Source organism: Neofelis nebulosa, chromosome 3 (assembly GCF_028018385.1).
Source record: "Neofelis nebulosa isolate mNeoNeb1 chromosome 3, mNeoNeb1.pri, whole genome shotgun sequence".
Classification (NCBI taxonomy): domain Eukaryota; kingdom Metazoa; phylum Chordata; class Mammalia; order Carnivora; family Felidae; genus Neofelis; species Neofelis nebulosa.
In genome coordinates, this window is record NC_080784.1 from 103332523 (window position 1) to 103352886 (window position 20364).

The 20364-nt window shown below is 33.1% G+C and overlaps 1 protein-coding gene across 4 annotated transcripts in view; it reads right to left on the reverse strand.

The window, feature by feature from the left end:
* Positions 1-20364, reverse strand: part of ADAD1 (adenosine deaminase domain containing 1) — a 103283-nt gene that overhangs the window by 55907 nt on the left and 27012 nt on the right. For all 4 annotated transcript variants that reach the window (XM_058721458.1, XM_058721455.1, XM_058721456.1 and 1 more), the window contains exons 9-11: positions 19528-19757; positions 11704-11941; positions 6830-6962 (exon numbers count right to left, since the gene is read on the reverse strand). In XM_058721458.1, coding sequence (XP_058577441.1) covers positions 6830-6962; positions 11704-11941; positions 19528-19757 — 601 coding nt within the window. The remainder of the gene's footprint in view (positions 1-6829; positions 6963-11703; positions 11942-19527; positions 19758-20364) is intronic.

Genomic DNA, 20364 nt, shown 5'->3' on the forward strand with positions numbered 1-20364 from the left:
GCAGACATTCTTGTTTTCTTCCATAATCTTGGGAAGGTAGGGAGAAAAGTATTTTTTCACCACTAAGCATGATGTCAATGGTAGGTTTTTCATTTGAGGAAGTTTACTTCTATTTCTTAGTGTTTCTATCATGAACATCAGCCGTTCATTTTGTCAAATACATATTTAATTGTACATATTGTACATACATACATGTACATACATATTGTACATCTTTTGAGGTAATTATGTGGGTTTTAAACATGAATCTATTCATATAATGCATTACATCAAATAATTTTCTGATACTAAATCAACCTTGCATTCCTGGAATAAACCTCCTTTGTGATGGTGTATAATCCTTTTTATGGGTTGCTGGATTTAGTCTGCCAATATCTTAATTCTGCATTTATGTTCCTAAGAGATACTGGTTTGTAGTCTTCATTTTTTGTGATGTGTTTATCCAGTTTCAGTATCAGGGTTATAGTGACCTCATAAAAGGAATTGGCGAGTGTTCTCTCCTCCATTTCATGAAAGAGTTTTTGTAGGATTTGTATTTTTCTTTCTTTTTTCTTTTTTTGCATATATGTTTGATAGAATTCACTCTGCTATTCTTTAGGGAAAGATTTTTTTTTTAGTTTGTATCTTAACTCCAATTAATATAGTGTTATATTAGTTTCAGGTGTACGATATAGCAATTCAACAATTCCATACATCACCAAGTGCTCATGGAGACAGGTGCACTCCCTAATCCCCACCACCTATTTAACCCATCCCTCACTCCAACCCCTTTGGTGACAATCAGTTTGTTCTCTATAAGAGTCTATTTCTTGGTTTGTCTCTCTTCTTAGGAAAACAATTTTAATAACTCAACTTCTTTAGTTCAATTTGGATATTCTCTTTAGTCAAGTTTTATAGTTTTTGTCTTTCTAGGAATGTGTTCATCTAATTTGTCTAATTTTTTGACAAAAGTTTGTTCATGATATTCCCTTACAATTATTTTAGCTCTTTGTGGTCTATAGTGATGACCTTTCTTTCATTACAAATTTTGATCACTTGTGTATTCTCTTATTGGTTACTGTAAAGGATTATCAATGTCAATTTTTTTCAATGTACCAACATTTGATTTCAGAGTTTTTCTGTTTTTTTTTTGTTTTCTATTTCTCTGATTTCCATACTATATTATTTCCTCCCTCCTACTTTTAATTTGCTCTTCTTCTAATTTCTCAAGGTGGAAGCTCAAATAACATTTTTTTTTTTTTACAATTCTCTTTCTTTCTAATGTAAGGGTTTAAACTATAAATTTCTAACCACTTCTTTGATTTATATTCCATACATTTTATTATGTTGTATTTTCATTCAGTTCAAGATATTTAACTTGCCTTATAAGTTCTTTGACTCCTGGATTATTCAGAAGTTGTTATAATTCTCAAATGTGTAACTTCTAAGATTTCATTCCATTGTTGATCTCTAATTTAATTCCAAAGTGGTAAGAACATACTTTGCATGATTTTAATCCTTTTAAACTTATTGAGACTTGCTTTATTGCCTATACTAGATAATGTCCCATGTGTACTTAAAAAGAACATATATTCTACCATTGTGTAGAGTGTTTTGTATAGGCCAGTTTGGTTGGCACTCTTATTTAAGCCTTCTACATAGTCTTATTTTTGTCTAGTTGTTCTATCAACTGCTAAAGCAGTAATATTAAAATCTACTATAATTGTAGAATTATCTATTTCACCTTTCAATACTGTCAGTTTTTGCTTATATATTTTGGAGTTCTGTTGTTACTAACACATACAATTGTTATATAATTATAAATGCCATAGCTTTTATTTTTGAAGAATTATTTTGCTGTAATTCTATAGAATTCTTGGTTGCTAGGTTTTTCTTTCAGCACTTTTCACTGCATTTCACTGCATTCTGGTCTCCATTATTTCTTTTCTAACAGCTTTAAGATGTAATTCATGTATCATAAAACTCACTCTTTTAAAGTGTATGTTTCAATGACTTTCAGTATATTCACAAAGTTGTACAACCATTACCACAGATTCCAGAAATTTTTAATCACTCTAAAAAGGAATCCTATACCCATTAGTAGTCAATCCTTATTCTCTCCTCCCCACCAGCCCCTGGAAACCACTAATCCACTTTCTGTCTCTATGAATTTGACTATTTTCATATAAATGGAATCATATTATCTGTGGCCTTTGTGTCTGGCTTCTTTCATTTAATATCATGTTTTCAAGATTGATCCATGTTGCTTATGGATGATTAAAGAGATATGCCATATTTTGTTTATCCATTCATCAGCTGATGAACATTTGGGTTGTTTCCACCTTTTGTACATTATGAACACTGCTGCTATGAACATTCATATACACGTTTTTCTATGAATATATGTTTTCATTTCTCTTATGCATGTATCTAGGTGGGGAATTCCTGGGCTACATGCTAACTCTGTATTTAACTTTTTGAGTAACTGTTAAATTATTTCCCAAAGGAGCTGCATCTTACATTCCTACCAGCAATGTGTGATGATTCCAATTTCTTCACATCCTTGCCAACACTTGTTAATTAGTGTCTTTTTTACTATAGATATATCCTAGTATATGTAAAGCAGCAAGCCACTGTGGTTTTCATTTACATTTCCCTAATGATTAATGATGCTGAACATCTTTTCATATTCTTATTGGCCATTCGTTTATCTTCTTTATAGAAATGTCTATTTAAACTTTGGTCATTTTATAAAGGAGTCATCTATTATTGAGTTGCAAGGGTTCTTTGTATATTGTAGACACAAGTCCCTTATCAGGTATATAATTCGCAAATACTTTCTGCTAGTATGTAGCTTGCCCTTTCATTTTCTTAATAATTCTTGAAATGCAAAAGTTGTTATTATAATAAAGCCTAAAATACGAATTTTTTCTCTTATGGATATTTTTGGTAGATCTAAGAAACCTTTCTCTAACTTAAGAATACATATATTTTCTTCTATGTTTTCTCCTAAGAGTTTTGTAGTTTTAACTCTTACGTAGATCATCCATTTTGAGTTAATTTTTGTATATAGTGTGAGGTAGAGGTCCAAGTTCATTCTTTTCCATGTAGATTTCAAGTTGTCCCAAGACTATTTGCCAAAAAGACGATTTTTTTCCCACTGAATTATCTTGGTGCTCTTGTTAAAAATCAACTGACCATAAATGCCAGGATTTATTTCTCAACTATCAATTATATCCTATTGATCTATATGTTTATCCTTATGCCACTATTACAGTGTCTTGATTACTGTGACTTTCTGGTAAGCTTTGAAATCAGGAAGTGTGAACTGTCAAACTCTATTCTTATTCAAGACTGTTCTGGTTATTTTAGGTTGGCCTCCATTGTTGCTAATGAGGAGTCAGCCTTTAGATGTACTGCTCTTTGGTTGGCAACTTTTTTGCGGTTTTCAAGATTTTCTCTTTGTCTTCGTCTTAAGCAGTCTGAATAGGACATATCTAGATATAAATCTTTTTAAAAATTTTATTTTTAAAATTCCAATTACAGTGTTATATTAGTTTCAGGTGTGCAATATAGTGATTCAACAATTCTGTACATTACTCAGTGTTCATCATTAGATAAATCTTAATCCCCTTACTTTTTCGACCCATCCCCACCCACCTTTTCTCTGGCAACCATTGGTTTGTTCTCTATATTTAAGAGTCTGTCTTTTTATTTTGTTCATTTGTCTTGCTTCATAAATTCCACATGAGTGAAATCATATGGTATTTGTCTTTCTCTGACGTATGGTTGGATTTAGAGGGCATGGATCTTTTAAAATAGTTTTTCCTTTCTTGGGAGTCTGCTGAGTTTCCTGGATCTGTTAATGTTTTTCATCCAGTTTGGGGATTTTTTCAGTAATTATTTCTTCAAATATTTTTCCCAGCCCTTTTTATTTCTTTCCCTCTGAGATTCCTAATACACATATGTTGGTGAGCTTAATATTTTTCCACAGATCTCTGATGCTGTTTTTCATTCTTCCATTTGTTTTCATTCTGTCTTTCAAAAAAACTTTCAATTATCTTCAAAGTTTATTGATTTTTATCTGTCATCTCAAATGTACTGTTGAGCCCATCTAAATAATTTTTCATTTATTACATATTATTTCAATTCTGGAATTTTCATTTGTTGTTTTACCATTTCTATTTCTCCACTGAGATTGCCTATTTATTAATACACTTATATTTTCCATTAATTCTCCAAACATATTTATAATAGCTACTTTGAAGTTTGCTATACCCAACATTTGCTAGACTCAACAAAATCAGTTTCTATGGACTGTTATTTTTTCCTGAGTATAGGTTTCACTTTTGTGTTTTTTTTACATATCCCAGAACTTTTGGCTTAAACTTAAACTTTTTAAATAATATATTGTAGCAAATCTGGATATAGTTTTAGTTTTTCTAAAGCTTTTTTTTTTAATTTACCTTGCTTAAATTGTGACATTTGTTTGCTCCATGGTGTGCAACTGCTGCTATCTCTCCCAAGTTTTTTTATTCTTATATTTGTGTTTTAGCCTGGCTTCTGAATGCTTACCCTCTATCTACATAGCTTAATGATAAACAAATGATTTCGGTTGATACTGCTCAAACACCTTAAACCTACAAGGCATCTACATTCTTCTGATCAATTTGTGTGTGTGTGTGTGTGTGTGTGTGTGTGTGTGTGTGTGTGTGTGTGTGTGAGAGAGAGAGAGAGAGAGAGAGAGAGAGAGAGAGAGAGAGAGAGAGAGAGATTATGTCCACAGTTCCCCCCACCTTATCCATGGTTTTGCTTTCCCTGGTTTCAGTTACCCGTAGTTAACCGCGTTCCGGAAGCAGATGATCCTCCTTCTGAGGTATCAGGAGGTCAGTAGTAGCCTTCATGCTATGTCACAATGCCTACATCATTCACCTTACTTCATTTCATCACATAAGCATTTTATCATTTCCCAAGAAAAAGAAAGGTGAGTACAGCACAATAAAATATTTTGAGAAAGAGACCACACAACTTTTATTACAGTATATTATAATTGTTCTATTTAATATTATTGTTGTTAATCTCTTATTGTGCCTAATTTATAAAACACTTTATCACAGGTATGTATGTATAAGAAAACAACAGTATATATAGGGTTCAGTACTATCTGCCATTTTAGGCATCCACTGGGGTTACTGGAAGTATCCCCCATGCATAAGGAGGGACTACTGAATTTAATGCCATAGCCAGTTCTCTTTTACACTTTCACTCTTTACTGGGTTCTCTGGGATCTTCCCTGCACAAGTGTAGTTTCTCATTCAGCCAAGGATATATGGAGAATTTATCTCAGCTCTTCTATGACTCTTTCATTTCCAAAGCCTACCTATTAAGTTACTAGTTGGTGCATCACTTGCCCCAACCAGGACTGCAATCTTGGGCCAGAAAAGTTGTTGATTTTCCTCATCTGTTTGTTACTAGGTTTGTCACTTTTAGCTGAAAAAGCCTCAAATTTTCACCCCCTGCACCAAATCAAGTCCACTCTTAAGTAGCAAATCAACTACTTCCAGTGGCATCCTCCCTCTAGTAAAAACTACGGTTTTTGCCATTCAAACTAGCAGAGGGGAGGGAGAAAGAAGAGGGACAGCTCTGGTGAAGGCACCACAAACTCCTGTTATTCTTATCCAAAGTTCTAGCAGTTTTCCAAGAATATACACTTTCTGCTGTTTTTCTGTCTTTGATTCCCAGAGTTGTGAAAGGTGGTTTTTTGAGAATTTTGTCCAGTTTCATACTTTCTTTTATAAAAATGATCTGCAATTTCTTCTTGCCACCAAACCCAAAAATTGTGTAGATAAGCCTTTATACTTAAAAATGTGTATACATACCCACAAATCTGTAGTTATTATAATTTGTTTCACAGGTGGGGATTTATAGTGTGAGCATTAAGATATTGGTGAAATTAAGGGACTTTCATACAATACTAGATTATTAACTGAATTAGGCCATCAGAAACAATCTGTATTTAATAACTTGATGTCATAGGTATGTCACATTATGATAACATGGTTCATGTCAGACTATTCCGAATGAAAAAAGCAGATTCAAAAACATCCAGTATTAACTTAATATTTTAAAATTTATGCAAATATATATATATATATATATATATATATACACACACACACACACACACACACACATATATATATATGCATGACACAGGTGAGAAAAACTGAAATAATGTGCTTATAACATGCAATACCTCTTAATCTTATAAAAGATTAAGAACATTATAATTTGAATAGTAGGAATGATTACAAGTAATATTTTTCCTTTGTATTTAAAAACATTGGCAAATTCTCTATATGTTACATTTGTAATACTAAAAACAGAATATTTTTAAAGAGAGAAAAAGGCTCTGTGAATCACCAACCTAATCAGGTCCAAGTCACATGCTGAAATTAAAGCTATTTCACAACTTTGAAATAGGAAAATTAATTTATATGGGTATTTTAATGTATTATTTTAAAATACATAACCTCTAAAGTTAACACAGTTAACACCTACAGAAAAAAAATTCATTACCATTTTGTTTCTCTGGATATGAAAGCAGGTTTTGATTGATATCATCAAAGTATGTACCTACCAACTAAGGTCACTACTTTAAGTGGCAACACTCATTTACACATCCAATTTCTGGCATATTCATTTAAAAATGAATTTTACCAGTACATGGCAATACCTTATTGTCAGGTACTATTCAACTAACTTCTGCTGTGTATCATCATCATAAAATTACATTTTTGTTGTCTTAAATTTGATTTCTATAATCATTTTCATTCCTTGAAGGACTTACCTTTGCTGCATGGTATGTACTAGCTTCAAGTAAATCTTCTTTTTTAGCTTCTTTGGCAAGCAGGTTAAATCGACTTAACATTGCAGCCTTACAAAGCCGACTTGCCATTGACACACCACTTTTAAATGGGGAACTAAAGTAGGAAGGAATGAAACATTCATCATTATTCAAAGATATATGTTGACACTGTAGAGAGTAAAATCAACACAGAATCTACAAATATTTTTCTCAGTTATGTACAATGCAATTTACATGAAAATTGTTCTGAATATTTAATTACTTTCTGAAGCTTATTTCTTTTATTAAATTGCAGTTTTAGTTACTATAGTGTTGCATTAAAAATTAAAGAAGATGGACATTGGAGCATTTTATTGTTTAAAGCAAAATTAATCTATTTTGATCCAAACTAAAACAACGGTTTTACCAGAATTGACTGGAAAAAAGCAGAGAAATATTTTCTGGAACTGATGAAAATGTCCTGCACTTTGGAGTGATGGTTACACAGGTATATACATATATCAAAAATCATGAAACTGTGCAGTGCATTTCACTGTATGTAAATTTAACTCACTAAAAAGTAAAATATCTACACCCCTTCTCATGACCTCCCATATTTGCATACATGCATGTAGATATATTTTTTGTTTCTAATAAAAGCGGGTCCACAGACTATGAAAGTTTTTGCTATTGTAACTCTCTCTTCGTTGTATCTTCTCACACTAGCTGTTCTTGTGATTACAAAAATTGCCCAAATCCTTTCTTCCTCCCTGTGTTCATGCTCTTTATAATGTGACTTTTCAAATTTTCCTCCCAATAACTGTGGTTAATTTCTCCTCCCCTTGAATTTGGTCTACCTTTGTGACTTATTTTGGTGAACAGAATAGATGATGTGTCAGTTCTGAGCCTGGGCCTCATAGGTTTGTGTTCTCATTCTCTAGGGAATCCTCTGCCAAATGAGCCAGCTGGGACTAATCTACAAGAGGTTGAGATAACACATGGACCAGAGTCCCGTCATCCCTCTAAGATCAGCCAAATTGACTTTCAATTGACCTAGAGCTAACTCCAGACGAATGAGGGAGTCTAACCAAATCCAGCTCAGGTGACCTAAAAACTTGTGAGCAGTAATAAATGGTTATTTTAAGTTTTGAGGTAGTTTTAACCACGTTTTGAGGTAGTTTATATAAAGCAATAGTTAACGTACCCTCTGGTGTATGAAATCTATTGTGTGATATCTTTATTAATATTTTCACCAAGATAACCTTTTGTTGTAGTTTTTTCCAATGATTCTTCAGCTTTTCAGGTATAAATGATACCATATGCAAATAAAGGTAATTTTACCTCCTTCTTTTCAATATTTTATAGGCTCTCACTTCTTTCTCTTGTCCAAATGCTTTCAGTAAAAGATTAAATAGCAGTAACAGTAAACAATAATGTCTTGTTCTGGATGTTACTGGAAATGCTTCTGAGATTTCCTCATCAATCATGATGATACTTCTAATAAAGACACATTTTATCTTTAACAAAAGTATCAAAATATTCCTTTTTTATTATCTTTATCTAGATAGTTGAATATCTGTATTATGTGCCTTCTTAGAATTTATAGAGAGGAATATTTGGGGTATTTCCCTAGATCAATTAATATGACAAATTATTTTAATAAGAATTTCTAATGTGGTATTATTTCTATTATGTTAGCACTATCCTCAAATTCCTAGAAAAAATACCAATTGGTATTGCTGTATAAAATATATATATATTTTTAATATACTACTACATTCTGCTTCCTAATATTTTATACATAAATTTTACTCAGATATAAAAGAAAGTTTAGCCTGTAACTTTTGTGAGGGGAGGGCATCAATCTTCTATCTTATTTAAGTACAGTGGTATACCTGCTTCATAAAAGGATTTTGAAGTTTTCTATCTTTAGATAGCACTGGAAATTTCTACTATTTAAGATTTAAAAAATTCCTCTGAACCACCGCAGACTGGTGCCTTCTTTGAGAATAGTTAGGGCATCTTCTTGATAACTTTTATTATGAAAACAGTGTTTAGATTTTTCCCTCTTCTGTACCAGTTATAGAAATAATTTTTTCCTGGAAATGTATGCATTTCACAAGATTTTCAAATATATTTACATGGTTGACCAAAGAAGTTTTTTAGGATTCTTTCAATCTTCTATTTTTGTTAATTACTCCCTTTTTGTTAAATGAGATTAATAAATGACATTTACCAGAATCAGCTTCTTATGATTACTTACAACTTGTTTGTGCTCTAGCTCTTTAATTTACATTTCTCTTATTGATTTTTTTCATTCTGCTTGATTTCCATTATTTGTTGATATAAGCATTTAAAGTACTGATTTTCTATTCAGCTTTGCTTTAGCTATATCCTACAAGTTCTTACATGAAATGCTGTCAATATCCTTGTTTTCTAAATATTCTGAAGTTTCATTTTACATTTCCTCTTTGAGCCAAAAGTTAAGAGTATTTTTCCCAATAAATTTCTAGTATCCTGATTTTAGTATTTATAGATTTACTATATTACAAATACTATCTACACATTGCTTCTTTTAGAATTTGAAATTTTCTTTGTGGCCTAACATAGGATGAATTTTTTTCAATATTCTACAGGTTCTTGAAAAGTAGAATCTTTTTTTGGTTCTTTTTTTGCATTTTTATGGTGCAAAGTTTCGTAAGTTAAGCAAATCTACCTTTTTGTTATTAAAAACCACTATATCCTTGCTTATTGTCTATTTGCTAATGAAAGAGGTCAATTATGGTCTCAACTAGTGGTGGATCTTAATTTTTCCTCCTTTTCTGTAACTTCTGCTATATGAACCTTGATACTATGTTATTTGTTGCATAGATATCCATTAACTGTTTTTGTCTTCCTTGTAAATTATACCTTTCAATGATAAAGTATCCTTTGCCTTACGTAATGCTTTGAGGCTGAACTATACTTTGTCTAATATTTAGATCACATCTGCTCTCTCCATTTGTAATCACCTGGCAAGGATATAGCTACAATAAAAGAATTAGGCTCATTTTATATCTATTGATTTTAGTCTTGTTGCGTTATTTTCTGTTTTCAGTAAAAGATTTTTAAATGTCTTTCATCGAAGATTTGTTTTGTTTTTATGTGTATAGTTTGTTCATAATTAACAGTGATATTACTTTTTGATGATGCAAAGCAATGGTTTAATTCACATTAGTTGAATTAATCAACAGAATGCTTGACTGAGTTCATACCAAGAAATGTTTGTATGTGGTCTTGATTTAAATCCATCTTTCACAAAGAAAGCAAGATTAAGCATTTAAACTTTTAACATTATTCATTACTTCATTATAAACCTATGGTCACACAAAAAGAAGGGTTTTAGCTTTGCTTGACAATCAGTGGCAGGGATGTTACAAAGAAATGTCTAAAGGCATAGTGTCTAAAGACAAGGGCTTTGGAAATACAATGTCCAGATCAGAATCCCAGCTGTGTCACTTACTATTTGGATGACTTTAAACAAGATATTTAACCTACTTGACAGTTTACCTGTAAAAGAGCAACAATACAACCTAATCTACAGGGTTATTACAAGAAGGTAGTATAACACAATACATTAGTTCTCACATTTAAGTGTAAGTAAGTAATAGGGGCGCCTGAGTGGCTCAGTCGGTTCAGCATCCGACTTCAGTTCAGGTCATGATCTTGTGGTTCGTGAATTCAAGCCCCGTGTAGGGCTCTATGTGGACAAGCTCAGAGCCTGGAGCCTACTTTGAATTCTGTGTCTCCCTCTCTCTCTCTGCTCTCCCTGGCTCATGCTCTGTCTCTCTCACTCTCAAAAATAAAAAGTAAAAAAATAAAAAATTAAGTGTAAGTAAGTAATATTTGAAAACACATATCAAATATACAGATTCTTGAGTCTTAGATCCAGAAATTCAGCTTCAGTAAGAGAAAATGAATTTTTAATACAAACACATTATATGATTCCAGCGCTAATTAAAATCATGAAATGAGGTGTGCCTGGGTGGCTCAGTTGGTTAAGCATCTGACTTCAGCTTAGATCATGATCTCACAATTCATGAGTTTGAGCCTTGGGTTGGGCTCCATGCTAACAGCTCAGAGCCTGGAGCCTGCTTCGGATTCTGTGTCTCCCTCTCTCTCTGCTGCTCTCCCGCTCATGCTGTCTCTCAAAAATGAATAAATGTTTAAAAAAAATTTAAGTATTTAAAATCATGAAATGATACTTAGAAAAATATAGGTTCTGGAGACTGATTTTGAATGCTGGCTCCATTCAACTTACTATGTAACTTCAGTAAGTTATAGAACTTCGCCAGGTCTGTTTTCTCATCAGAAAAAAAAAATGGTTTTTTTTCTCCTTAAATTAGTATAGCCACACTCAATGATAACACACTCATTACTGTTCATAATTTAAAATTTTTTACCTAAAAAAGTTACAATAATTTTAAAAACTGTATTAAAATGTATTATTTTGCTTATATGTGCTTTTGGGAGGGACTTTGTTTTTATTATAGCATAGACAGAGGGAGATTTACTGTGAAGCTTAACTTCTGGGCCCCTTACACTTGCACTTCTAAATACAGCTGATCCTTGAACAACACAGGTTTAAACTGTATGTACAGTTTTTCTTTTTATGTACAGATTTATGTACAGATGTTCTTTTCTAATAAATACAGTATTTTCTCTTACAATTTTCTTTTTCTATTTTTTCATTTTTATTTAAATTCCAGTTAGTTGACACAGTGTAATATTAGTTTTAGGTATACAATTTAGTGATTCATCACTTACATATAATACCCGGTACTCATCACAAGTGCCCTGCTTAATATGCGGTTTTAAAAGAAATTAGAAATGCTAACCTTTCAGTGATCTTTCCACTTAGGCCATCCACAATCTCCAAAGAAATGTCCCCCTGTGCCCAATTCAGACTCAGGGATTTATATTCCAAGTTTGTTTGAAGTGGATATGCAGAAGGTACTAAACTAACATGAGGTCTGTTGACCAAGTAAAACATTGGAAGTTTTGAAGTCAGTGCATCATCAACACGTTGCTTTATAGCAATTTCTAAACCTCTAGTATCGCTGCAATTCCCATTACCTAAAAAGTAAAAACAAAACACTCAGAAGAAGTTCAATATTAAAAGACTATACACCAAAAAAAAATTGGAAAGAGTCTAAAGTCTATCTTTTATCTTGCTACTTTTCCTTTCCTACTTCTCTCTTAGCACCTGTTTCCATATTCTTTACCAGAATTAGGACAAGGTATCAAGGTCATGATTTCTATTCAAAAAAGAATCTACAGAAAATACAGAAAGTAAAAAAAATTGAAATTCCAGTGAAGAGCCAGAACTGACCCAGAAAAAAAAAAAAAAAGAAAAAAGAAAAAAACAAGCAAGCAAACAAAGAAAAAAATCCCAGTACTTTATACAGGTTTCTGCCAAAGACAATTGACTCGTCTTGATTTCTCAGATGACAGCATGAAACCAACACCTAATACATGAGATAAATGTGGCTGAGAAATAGTTGGTGAGAGTAAGTTACTTTTGTATATCTAAGGACCACAAATTACAACTATTCTAGTACTGTAATAGTCCAGTTTCACAACACAAAGTAATTTAAAGAATGGCCATTTCTGGTTAAAATTTTGACCAATATCAAACCTTTAGAGTTCTTGGTTAAAATAACTGTTGAAAGAGAGCTCAAAGAGATGCAATGTCATTAGTAAGGTATAAAATAATGGGCTGCAAACTTAAAACAGAAGTTAAACAAGTCATTCCTATTTAAAAATTAAGAATTCTAAAGTAGATCTCTTTTCTCCTTAGTGGGTCGGAGGTTCTCACAAGAGAAATTTTATAAACTACTAGATAATACTTCAGAAAAAAGTTGTTTCCGTATCACTGAAATTGTTGAGATGGATGGCTACTGGTCTTACACTCATTATGACTACTTGGAAACTAGAAAATGATGTAAAGAGAGCATGAGTTGCTTTTGTCACCCTTTTTCTAAGCACTCCTTTGTGTGTGTGTGTGTGTGTGTGTGTATGTGTGTGTGTGTGTTTCATTTTAATTCTGGTATAGTTAACACACAGTGTTAAATTAGTTACAGGTATTTAACATAGTGATTCAACAATTCTGTGTATTACTTGGCACTCATCAAGAGGTGTACTCTTAAAATCCCCATCACCTATTTCACTCACACTCCCTCCAATGTACCTTCTCTATAGTTAGGAGTCTGTTTTCTGGTTTGTCTTTTTTTTTTCCTGCTTCTTTGTTTCTTAAATTCCACAGGAGTAAACTCATATGATATTTGTCTTTCTATGACTTATTTTGCTCAGCCTATACCCTCTAGATCTAACCCATGTTGCTGCAAATGGCAAGATTTCATTCTTTTTAATGGCTGAATAATATTCCAATGTATGTATACACCACATCTTCTTTATTCATCTACTGATAGACACTGAGCACTCCTCTGAATATTCCAAATTAAGAAATACTGACAAATTAAGTCTAGGATAAAGATATGCTGGGCACAAAAAAAAAAAAGCTGCTTGGACATAAAATATTGGTAAGAAGGAAGGTCTGTGGTCTGTGGAATAGTCACTGTATCTATAATGGACAGAAGACACAGATTCAAAAGAAAATGTTATATATTACATACTGTGCTACAAACTAAATGTATTCCGACAAAATTAATATGTTGAAACCTAATTCCCAATGTGATGGTAGTTGGAGGTGGGCCTTTGTGAGGTGCCCTCATAAAAGAGGCTCTCACCCCTGCTACAGTATCAGGACACAGTAAGAAAACAGTCAACCATGAATCAGGAGACAGGCCCTCACCAGAGAGTGAATCTGTCAGCACCATGATCCTAGAATTTCTAGCCTCCAGAAGTGTGAGAAATATATGTTTAGGTGCTTAAGACACCCAATCTGTGGTGGGTAGCCACAAACAGAGTAGTAGCCCAAACAGAGTAAGACATACTGTAATAAGATAAGGATACTATTTGTGCCCAAGGTACCAAGACATATTTTGGAAAAAACAAAAAAAACCAAGAACCCAACAACACTGCAAGTCAAATTCCATGTAAGATTCCTTAAATACCAAATTGTTTCAACTAGATGTTTTAATAGGGTGGTATAAAAGCAATAATTTAATAGAAAAAATCAAGGATATTGATACTAGAAATTTTACTTTTCCCCCTTATATATGTATGCTTTAACTATTAACTAAATCTGAGGTGTGGTTTTGGTTCTATCTTGAAACTAAATCTTGTTCCTGGAAAAATACGGCTCTAAAATTATGTCATATAATAGGAAAAGTTTGATTTATTTAAAATCATCTAAAATAACAACATAAAACTTGAAAGGTAAGTCAAAAAATAAATCTAATCAAAGACTGAAGCAGACCTGACTTGACAGCTTTTTTTTTTAATTTTTATTTATTTTTGACAGAGAGAGAGAGACAGAGCATGAGTAGGGGAGGGGCAGAGAGAAGGAGACACAGAATCTGAAGCAGGCTCTAGGCTCTGGGCTGTCAGCACAGAGCCTGACGCGGGGCTTGAACCCACAGACCGTGAGATCATGACCTGAGCCAAAGTCAGATACTCAACCGACTGAGCCACTCAGGCACCCCAACTTGACAGCTTTTTATACAGAAAAGATTCTCAGGAGCGTAATCTACCATAAGTGTAATGTAAATCAATAGAAATGGTTCCTGAAAACAGTGTGGAGGTTCCTCAGAAAATTAAAAATAGACCTACCCTATGACCCAGCAGTAGCACTGCTAGGAATTTACCCAAGGGATACAGGAGTACTGATGCATAGGGGCACTTGTACCCCAAGTTTATAGCAGCACTCTCAACAATAGCCAAATTGTGGAAAAAGCCTAAATGTCCATCAACTGATGAATGGGTAAAGAAATTGTGGTTTATATACACAATGGAGTACTACGTGGCAATGAGAAAGAATGAAATATGGCCCTTTGTAGCAATGTGAATGGAACTGGAGAGTGTGATGCTAAGTGAAATAAGCCATACAGAGAAAGACAGATACCATATGGTTTTACTCTTATGTGGATCCTGAGAAACTTAACAGAAACCCATGGGGGAGGGGAAGAAAAATAAAAGAGGTTAGAGTGGAAGAGAGCCAAAGCATAAGAGACTCTTAAAAACTGAGAACAAACTGAGGGTTGATTGGGGGGGGGGGGGGTGGGAGAGAGGGAAGGGTAGGTGATGGGCATTGAAGAGGGGATCTTTTGGGATGAGCACTGGGTGTTGTATGGAAGCCAATTTGACAATAAATTACATATATTTAAAAAAAAAGGAAATAGTTCCTGAAATAGCTAATAAAAACTGAAGCTGCGTGAATAAGAATGAAGTATCTAAATCAAACATTAGAGAACTGTGCACTGGTCCTACCACATCTGGAACATTGTAATTAGTCTGAAGCATTACATTGTTACCACCACCACCCATATACCACAGAACATCTGGAGAAAACAAATCATGTTCCTGTGAAACACAAATGTGTGGCTAGAAGAAGACATAAGGCAAGAAGCATCCTGCGTGTGTATTCATAACACTCACTCTGTATTTTACACAAAGGGCACCCCTGAGGGTAACACAACAGTACACAGCACCTAGCATTTAGTAGGTGGCTCAATCAATATCTGATGAAAAAGGAATATAAAAGATTAGATTACCAGAAAGCAATAATTATCAATTCTAGATGCACATTAGAATCACTAGGGATTGGAATATTAATACCAATGCTTAATTCCCATACTATTTTAAAAGCTTCCCAGATGATCATCAAATGTAACAAGAGCAAAGAATTAAAAAAAAAAAATTATTTTTAACTGTTCCAGACAGAATACGTTTTAAGTAGAAAAATAAAAGCACTTTCAACAATAAAACATGCTGACTCAAACCATTTATTCATGAAACATTTACATTTGTGCTAGGGAACATAATCCAGACCAAGATGAGTGTGGCATAGCATCTGCCTTCAAGACCGTCAAGTTTAAGAGACATAGCAGTGAAATTCTAGTCACTGGCTATGCTCAGACAAAGCTGTCAGAGCTCAATTTAATAAAAAAAAGCACCAGCATGAGAAGTTATAAGACTAGGTTTGAGTCTTGGCTCTGCCAATAGGCAAACTGAATGATTTTGGGCAAGTCTTTTATTAACATTGTGAACCTCCAATCGCTGATCTTAAAAAAAAAAAAAAGGGGGGGGTAACATAATCTCTAAGGTTATGAAATGTTTAAATCTATGTTTAAAACAGTTTCACTAGGAGGGAATCAGCAATTAGTATTCTTTATAATCCAAATGTACAATTCAAATCAGCATATGAAAAGCACTCCTGGACGGAAATACCTCTGGACAAACACTCTTGAAATGTTTAGACAGATGACCTTACCTTAACAGAATACCAAATTTGCAAAATATATCTTAAAAACCTTGAAAATATAAATCCAGCTGTTTTTAAGTACCTAAGCAAAGTGAAATTTCTTCCATATTAGTCTGGATTGCTTTCTATTCAAATAATAGTAAATGTATTTTTAAATGCAAGTCTAAGACTTTTTCCTAAAAAAGAAAAAGAATACTACCATAAAGTGATAAATATCTGACAATATCTAGAACATAAAATTTGTTTCTGTAAACTTTTTAAAATGTTAAATAAGTCTTAAAATATAATACTCTCCATTGGTAACTGATCTAGTAAATTAGGTTTTTAAGAATCAAAATAAAGAACTGTAAAAACTTTCATGAGACTTATTAAAAGAGAATGGGATGAGGTCACTATTCTCAAAGAACTAGATTTAATTAAAGGGAAGTAAATTTCAATTCTAAATACGGAGAAATTCGTCTTTAAAACAATTGGAGCTATTCAATTAATAGAATAGATTGGCTTTAAATCCTATGCTCCACATTACTAGATGCTTTTAAACTAAGGTCAGATGATCCTCTATCAGGAATGACATAAAAAGAGTTTATTATTAAATGAGCAGCTATACTAGACTACTAATACAGTTCAGTGAACTCAGGATTCTTTTAGCTCTCCAAATCACATTCTTTTAGTGTACGGACACTTTAAATGAGTATTTCTCAAAGAGCCATTCACATCATCTGTATAAGAATCACCCAGTGGTGCTCTTTTAAAATGTATATTTCTCTGCCTCAAAACTTCCTACCTCCTCCACCAGACACAAAATAGAGATCATAAGAAGTCCAAAAATGTGCCTTTGTTACAAACGTATACACATTAAAATCATTTAGACTATACCAGACAGAACATCAGTTAGCTTTAGATGTGTCTCACAAAGATGCCAAGAAAAGAGAGCAGAAACAATTTTACAAAGTCTTATATAGTGTTTTATCGTTACCTGGTGTTCCCCATTGCTAGGTGCAAGATGAACTCAAAATGACAAGATTTAATTTTTAAGTTCCTATCCTAAACCACTAGCTAAATTCTTTTTTTTAATTAAAAAAATGTTTTTTAATATTTATTTATTTTTGAGACAGAGAGAGAGCGTGAGCGGAGGAGGGGCAGACAGAGAGAGGGAAACACAGAATCCAAAGCAGGCTCCAGGCTCTGAGCTGTCAGCACAGAGCCCGACATGGGGCTCAAACTCACAAGCTGTGAGATCATGACCTGAGCCAAAGTCAGACGCCCAACAGACTGAGCCACCCAGGCGCCCCAACCACTAGCTAAATTCCAAGTAATTTTACAAGAACCTATATCCATCCTTTTGAGAAACTATAGTATGGAGTTATGTCATATAAATGACATATTTTAAAATACCTTCTTCACCAGAGTCAAAGAAAGCTGTGATTCTAGAGAAAGCATAGATAATTCTTAGATACTTAATAGACATTCAAAAAGAAAAAGAGCCTTTCTTAAAGGAGATTGAGGAAAGTTTAAGTGTCTGAGAGAGTATCTGACCTGACTAAAAGAAAATATTGCAAAGAACCTTGGAAACTAAATTAAATCTAAGAAATGTATCATCTATATGAATATGTATTTGGAAAAAGTAGATTTAGAAGTAAGCACTTTTGAGGGTAAGAATAGCAGGCACTGCCATATTTACCAGGGGCAATATGATTTGGAGGGTTAACTTAGTAATATTTTTCAAAACTGCTAATGCATACTTCTTTGCCTGCAATTCTACTTCCAGGAATTCATCTTAGTAATATACTTTTACATGCATAAATAATAAATATAAAAAGGTCATTCACTGTAGCATTTTGGCAGTGGCAAAAAAAAAACAAAAACAAAAACAAAAAAACACCCTACAAACAACCTAAAATTACCACAACCTAAAAATGGTTAAATAAATTATGATACATTTATACAAAGAAATATTACAGTGAGCCACGAATAATGAGGAAATTCTTTACATACTCAACATGGAAAAACTTCCAAGATACACTATTAAATGAAAAAAGATGCAAACAATATGAGCTGTTATCATCTATTCACATAAAATACAGAATAGAAAAGAAAAGAGAAGAGAAGGGAAAGAATGTATTCATTTATTTCTATAAGCATAAACTATCTTTGGAAAGAAAAACAAAAAACTAGTAACAATGAATGCTACAGAAGTAAATTGGGTGTCTGGGGCTCTAGGATGGGAGGGAAGCTTTACTGAAAACCCTCCTGAATCTTTTGAATTGTGAATCAAATAATGTATTTCCTATACAAAGAAAATAAGGTTAATATTAGAAAATTAAAAAAAAAGAAAATAAATAACCATTTTCCTTTTTACAATTTATTAAAGCCAAACAAAAATAGGAAGAAAATACAGAATCTTATATACACATGGAACTGAAAAAGTTTTACCTATAAGAGAAATTTCTAAGAAATGGTATATCTAAACAAACAAACAAAAAAAAAAAAACAAGAAAAAAATATAAGAAATAGTACCACCTAAAAACAAAAATTTTACCCATGTGAGGATCTAAAGCTTGTACATGCAACTGTTATTAAAAATGGTAAGCAAAGAAGAACCAAGTAACAGTATAATTTAAAGTGTTTCACAAGGGAATTAAAGTTTTACAATACCTAGGGCTTTATGAAAACTATAAAACTGAGCCCCAAAACTGTTTATTGAAATAATGCCTGAAATAACCATTCAAATATAAATACAGCATTCTGTAATACCTCCCACCACAGAAAGAAGTAAATTGCTAATTCACGTTATTTATCTTGTGCTCTAGCTACTTCCTACTCATTTGACCAATTTAAAGGATCCAGATCATAACCAAATGTATGAAAAAGGTAGGAAAAAAACCAAAATGGGCACTTAATATTTTTCTTATTTCAAGGATAACTAAAGACAAACTTTTAGATTTGAGAAGTTTAAGGAAACACCTTTTTCCAAAAGAAAAGGAAAAAATAATTAAATATTGTGCAAACAAAAGTGTAAGTTCAAGGTATAATGTATCTAAGGTATAATATATCTAAATGGCTAATTTAAAATATTAATTTTTCTCCTCCTGATAAGAAAGCAGAAGTCATATTATACTAAGTATGATTATAAGCTACCATGAAATGAAAATCTCAACAAAACAGTGAATGTGTTTTTTACCTTAAATAAAGGCTCAAGAGTGCAAAAATCTGGTTTTACACTGATTAATATATTTACTTAGTAAAAGAGGTCAGGAGGTACTGAAATCCTACTCACCAACAAGTATACTGCTGATATAAACTGGCTGTATAAAGTGACTCAGCAATGCTCCCTGTACACCAAGCACTTCCCATCTTGTCAATTTGTCACTTGAAGACATACTGCTTACTCTATTAACAACATCTGCAGGACAGTAGATAGTCAGATAAATTTTGCCTTCAACAGCCACATGGAGACTCAGCTCTTCATTGGCTTCAAATGCAGATATAGAATGTGGATTAAGACGCCTAGAAAAAGAAAAGTTTTATCCCTTTAAAAAAAAAATAGTGGAATATTACTCAGCCATAAAGAAGAACAAAATCTTGCCATTTGCAGCAATACAGATGGAGCTAGAGAGTATTATGCTAAGTGAAAGTCAGTCAGAAAAAGAAAAATACCAGGTGATCTCACTCAGATGTGGAATTTAAGCTCAGTGTTTTAACAAAACAAATGAGCAAAGGCGAGAAAAGGTGGGGGGGGGCAAACAAAGAAACAGAATGTTAACTGTAGAGAATGATGGTTACCAGAGTGTAGGTGGATGGGGGGATGGAATAAATAGGTGATAGGGATTAAGAAGTGCACTTGTGATGAACACTGCATGCTGAACGGAAATTGTGAATCACTATACTGCACCCCAGAAACTAATATTACACTGGAATTTAAATTAAAACTTTAAAAAATGTTTTTAAAAAGTTGACAAAGTAAAAATCTTTATGTACCTAAGAACTGGGGGTGGGGTGCCTGGGTGGCTCAGTTGGTTGAGCATCTGACTTTGGCTTGGGTCATAATCTTGTAGTCCATGAGTTCAAACCCCACATAGGGCTCTGTGCTGACAGTTCAGAGCCTGGAGCCTGC